The sequence below is a fragment of the Hibiscus syriacus genome, unplaced genomic scaffold (assembly GCF_006381635.1).
Source record: "Hibiscus syriacus cultivar Baekdansim isolate YM2019G1 unplaced genomic scaffold, ASM638163v2 tig00116997_pilon, whole genome shotgun sequence".
In the NCBI taxonomy this organism is placed as follows: domain Eukaryota; kingdom Viridiplantae; phylum Streptophyta; class Magnoliopsida; order Malvales; family Malvaceae; genus Hibiscus; species Hibiscus syriacus.
This window is the reverse complement of record NW_024063513.1, coordinates 1,334,131-1,339,815: the sequence shown is the minus strand read 5'-3', so window position 1 is coordinate 1,339,815 and position 5,685 is coordinate 1,334,131. Positions and strand designations below refer to the sequence as shown.

General features: G+C 34.6%; 1 protein-coding gene across 1 annotated transcript; it reads right to left on the bottom strand.

Moving 5' to 3' along the window:
* Positions 1-279: 279 nt before the first annotated feature.
* On the bottom strand, positions 280-4,188 carry LOC120194249 (putative nucleobase-ascorbate transporter 10). Its single transcript, XM_039196615.1, has 13 exons — positions 4,071-4,188; positions 3,762-3,859; positions 3,467-3,643; positions 3,153-3,253; positions 3,007-3,082; positions 2,797-2,856; positions 2,398-2,582; positions 2,075-2,171; positions 1,832-1,918; positions 1,424-1,482; positions 1,239-1,330; positions 645-877; positions 280-534 (listed from the first exon to the last, which is right to left on the bottom strand). The coding sequence occupies exons 1-13, from the start codon at positions 4,186-4,188 to the stop codon at positions 316-318; spliced, it is 1,602 nt and encodes a 533-aa protein (XP_039052546.1). The 3' UTR covers positions 280-315.
* Between the last annotated feature and the right edge of the window lie 1,497 nt (positions 4,189-5,685).

Sequence of the window (5,685 nt, the reverse complement as noted above, 5' to 3'; positions counted from 1 at the left end):
CCGACACTCACCAAATTCATTGTTTTCGTTTGTCCGAATATTTTGACTGATCTTATCGAAATTAATCTTACAAATGAGATCAAAAAAATTATTTAAGGTTGTAAGGGAAAACTGATTCAAATGAAGCTCACAGTTGAACCATTTAATTCTTTTTTGGTTTTGGAAAATTTAGGAACTCAGACCTTCGATACTGCAAGATGAGAAGGAAAATTAGGAAAATAAATATAACCAAGAAAATTACAGGAAGACTGGTAACAATTTGATAATTTCTCCATAAACGAAGCTAAGAAAATGTAAATAATTTAGTTTCAAAGGTTAAATTGATGGGAAAAGCTTGTTGAGGCTGCAGGGTAGTGCATAGAATTCTTCATTCCTAACATCTGATTTATATAAGCTAAACCTTTCCCACCAATTCAACCCAATGTCCTTTCTGGTTTCATCATTTTCTCGAGAAAGTGTCAGATCAAAGAATAAAGCTATCAGCGCAGCAACTGTTGTATGTGACATGAAGATCACAAGGATTATGTCACTGAACTGCAACTCATAAGGGAAAGAAATTGTTAGGCTTCAAATAAAGGGAAAGTGAACTGAGTCACATATGCAAGTAAATTAAGAGTTGAACCAGGTTTTTCCAGGGATCATACCAAGCCAATATGATGAGGTGATCTCCAACCACCATGAAAATATTCTCTGAAGTACTGTGGAACTGATAAACCCATGAAGAAGGAGAAGCCTAATATGAACTTTGTTTTGAAACTATTCAGGTTACAGAATTGGAGAAAGCTAAGACCAGCAGAAGAGACATAGCTGAAGAGAACGCAGTATAAAGCTGCCACAATTGGTAATGGTATAGAAGCGAAAATGGCTCCGAATTTTGCTGAAAAAGATCAAAAGATAGCAATAAGTTAGTGATCCTTAAAAGACTAGAAAAAACTGATAGTGATGCATCAATGGAAGAAATAAAGATACAGACAAGTGCTTAAAGCTCTTATTTTTTACATTGTATGCACATCCATATTATATAGATTAATGTAATTTTGAAATTAAATGAAATGGGAAATAGCTATTGGGTTTTTGGTTGGAAGAGAAAATGGAGGACAGGAAAAATATGAGCTAAAAAGGCTATTTTCCCTTCCCTGCGAGGAAAAATGAGAGGAAGCAGGGACAGAAGGATGGAACACTTTCCTTCCATTTTCTCTCCCATCAAACACTGCGCTAATGTTGAGCTGCTGGCTTACCAAATATGGAGAAGAAAATCATGAATCCAGCTGATATTTGAATTACTCTGCGGCTTCCAACTCTTGTCAACGCCAGCAGGCCTACGTTTTCACTGTTGAAGAGCAAAGTCTAGTGGTCAACCTAACAGATATCCATGTAATGAACCAAATTTCAATGATGTTAAATGGCTAAGTTTCAAGTTTACACTGATGCAGTTGTGCCTGTGACAGAACCAAGAAAACCATTGAGCAAAACCCCAATTCCCTGAAAAAGAAAAAAAATAAGGGGAAATTGCATTAAATGTTCAAAACAGGAAAAGTCTAGTTGGATTCTGTAACAGCTCGGGTTTCAGGAGGATTCTGTCGCACACAACTTTCCCTTAATTGTCCTCCGAAAATATGCCTGCCGTGGCAAGGACGCGGGAGACCTTTTTCGCAATACAAGTACTTTGGTGACAAGGCCGAGCAGAACCGATAGGTACTCGAAGAGAACAATACGTTTGATATAAGAGCATGAGGGGCGACGGCTAAATCGCTCTGCATAGGACAATGTGGGGAAGATGTCCTGGAACCCGAGACGTCACAGACTTAGATATCAAAGAAACAATTCCTACCAGCCATCCAGCACCACGGCTAATAACAGAAGGTGGAACGGGTGTAGCACTTCCATATCTTGCAGCTGCAAAGAATGTACCAGTTGACTGCAAACAACATGCATGATCAGTGACATCTGAAGATTAGAAAAAATATTGCATTCGATACAAATACAAATATGAACATGAGGTGTAATCATCCAAATATATGGAAAAAAAATAAAAAGTTCAAGTTGAAGTGAGACTTTGAGGTGGTGCTCAAACCTCAAAAAGAGAAACCAAAGCAGGAGCCATCATAACAAAGACATCTCTAGCATTAAAGGTGGGGCTTCCCCATTGAAAGGGATAAGGAAAATATATCCTGCAGTTAAGGACACATAATTTGAGAGTAAGATCATGAGTTAAAAGGTAAAAGTTTAACATCTACAAGTATATTTAAGTTGACAGGTTAAAGTATCTACGTTAGGATATTCAGATATAGGCATCGAATTGTTGTCTTCAAATACGTGAAAAAGCTTTCAATTGAGCATACTTTCGTCGAACACATACTCTTACTGGGCACTAATCCTCAAGTTGGAATTACATACCAAGGAGCTGTGGTAATAAGCCCAGCACGATCAGTTCGACAGCTAATCTGGGTGTTCTCTGGTTTGTGTTTGTATACATTAGTTGAGGTTAGAAGTTGAGCAAATAACCATGTAATTGCAACTGTGAAGAGGATTGAAAATCTGTCACAGATAAGGCGCTTTGATTGTATATAACGAGGAAGATACTGCAGAATCACGAGAAATTAAGAGAAGAGTAATTATCAACAGCAATTGTGAATGTGAAGGTGATAGAAGCGAAGAGATCTTGAAAAAAAAAAGGCCTCAAGGGAAGCATACGTCTCACCATAACCAAAAATTGCAAAAATAAACAGTAATAACCACAAAATAATTATATATATAAAAAACTGTGAAAACATTTTTATTGAAGAATAAACGTACCTGTGAAATGAAAACCATGAGAATAATCCCTGGAAGGCCAACTTCTACACACTTTGCAAGCTGAATTAAATGGCAAAAAAGGAAAGGAATCAGCTAAAAATCATATAGCAGGATGGCAACGGCACTGAAATTATGAAAAATGCCGGTACACAACGAAATCCGAAGGAGATGTCCCAGAAGCCGGTCACTAAAATATACAGAAAAAATTACCATGGGGAAGCCAAGATGATAAAGTCCAAGCCCAGTAAAAGTCACATATGGAACAACAGAGAGAGGGCTAAGGAACCTGAAAAGAAGTTATTCAAGATATAGTACACCCCAAATAAAATCAGTCTACATACTTTGAAGGTTCTAACCTCACAGCATTTCTCCATAATCCTAAAAATCCCAATGCACTCTGGAAACATGCAGCAGCAATGAGTGCACCCTGAATCCCTTTCATTGTCCGTACGAACCTCTGTAAAATAATCCAGATAGACAATAAATTTTCATGGCTATTTAGCTGCAACTTTTAAGCTAGGTTACTCGAACTTGAGTGCAAGAGTTGATACGACGGAGGAAAATTAGGATTTGGCGAAGACAGTAGTATATTCGAACTTTTTAGCAAGAACAATAGGAAGTGGTAATATATTTGAAAAGAAATTTTACAAGCATAACAAAACCAGCCAACCTCATAAGGATCTGTGCAAGAACTGTATCTGCTTGCTTGGATAATAGAAGTAACAGGAATCAAATAAGCATATGAACCCACTACCACTATGGGGAGCCGGGTTCCTAGAAATGACTGAAAAAGCGTGCTTAATCCCGAAACAAAAAGTAAGCTCTGAATGACTGTTGCCTTCTCAACCTGTATTAGAGACACCAAACCCAAAACAAGGTTTCAGCTAGACTTAATCACTTACAGAATAACATAATAAAGAAAGAAAAAGGAAAAATCAAGCAAGATAAACCAATAAAATCCTCACATTTCCACCGCCCATTTGAGGAACGAGTATGCTCGGAATCAAAACCGTGATGCCAAGAGTGAGTAGATAATGCTGGAAACCCAGTACAATTGCTTCCGCTGCATAAAATATTGAAAAAACATAATACAAAGAGAAGGTTCAATCGATTCAAAGTTCTTTTTTTTTTTCAGATTAGCAAATTCTGCGTTTGGATTCTGAAAGTAAAACCAGGGAACATTGCATGAAATACGCCAACTGTCTAATTTAGTGATGGATAACAAAGAAACTGACTGCTAAAGTCTGCATAGATATGAGACGGATTTTACATACGCCATGTAGGAGAGCTGTTAATGCAATACTGAATTCCAGGCAATTGTTCTTTCACCGAGTGCGGTTGCGGCGCCTCAAACTTCACACCATTGTTACCGTTACCGCCATTTTGGGCCATATCTGCAAATGTGACTGAAGCAAGGCATTGCTTAATAGGAATGAAAACTCCGGAAAATTAAAATTACAAGAAAACGAATTGCATTGACTTAGATTAAGAAATGCAAGAATCAAAACTTCCGAAACAAGCAGTAAAAAGATTTCATTAAAGAAAAAGATATAGAAAGGATTTGACTGAAAGTCCACGAGAAGTCACACTTGCTATTGAAACAAAATTAAAGATATTCATGAATCAATTTGAAATATTCACCTTCACCAAATTCGAGCTTTGTTTTTTTAGATTTTTGAACATCTCGCAATAGCTCAGATAGAATGATTTAAATATCATAATTCTTTACTTATGAAATTTAATTTATCAGTTTACCGGACAAAAATGTTACAACCGGAGAATTAAATGTTTATATACTATAAATATTCATTTTAAATCAATCTAATTTGACCGTTAAGAGTAAGTTTGAATTTGTTGTTCAATTGTAATTATTCAAATCAATTTTGATTTAAAATTAAAAAAAATAGTGAATAGTTGTCCTACCATAATAGTATAGACTGCCTACAAAAATATTCAACAACAACAAAACCCTATTCCCATATGCAATGGGGTAAGGGGAGGTAGGGTAGTAGGCTGCCCTCAACGTCAGGTTAGAACAGCTTCCGTGGAAGACCTCCGCAGTCAGAAAATTAAAAGTAAAATAAAATGCAATGCATGAATACTATTTATGGGACAAATATTGACAGTTAAATTTTTCCCATAAAAATTCAATATGAAATTTAATTAATTTTTAAATACAAATTTTTAGAAATATTTTTGTAATTTTTTAATATAATCACAACTATTTGATTTATCGATGGATTGACCTTAATATAATATTATAGAGGTTCATTACGAGAGTGAACTTCCTAATCTCACAAATTAACTTGTTCGATTCATAATATTAAATTGCTCAATTCATAACATTAAATTTTAAACATTGGACCTTGTTGTAAGAATCTATCGTCTCATTATACTATATCAATTAATAGTCAAAATAAAAACATAAAAATAGTAAAAAAAATACAATAATGTTTATTTTAAGTTTCAATAATGTATTTTTACAATACAAATGTTTAATTGATATCAATATTGAATTTCATCTTTCTTCTCAATTATAAAACATTAAGAATAGTTTAAATATTTCAATTCATTGGTTATGAAATTTCAAATTTCGTCAGTTTACTAGAGAAAATGGTTACAACCAGTAAATTAAATGTTTGTAGACTAAAAATATTTAATTCAAGAATCATTCTAATTTGACAGTTAAGAGTAAATTTGAATTGTTGTTCAATTATAATCATTCAAATCAATTGGCTTGCATATGAAATATCTTATTTGCCAAAAAAATTAATTTAAAATTAAGAAAATAAAAGTGATTAGTTGTCCTACCATTAGAGATGCACATAGCTGGATTTAAATCGATCCGGACCGGATAAAAACCGATTCAGTTTTTTCACCAAGTCAAAA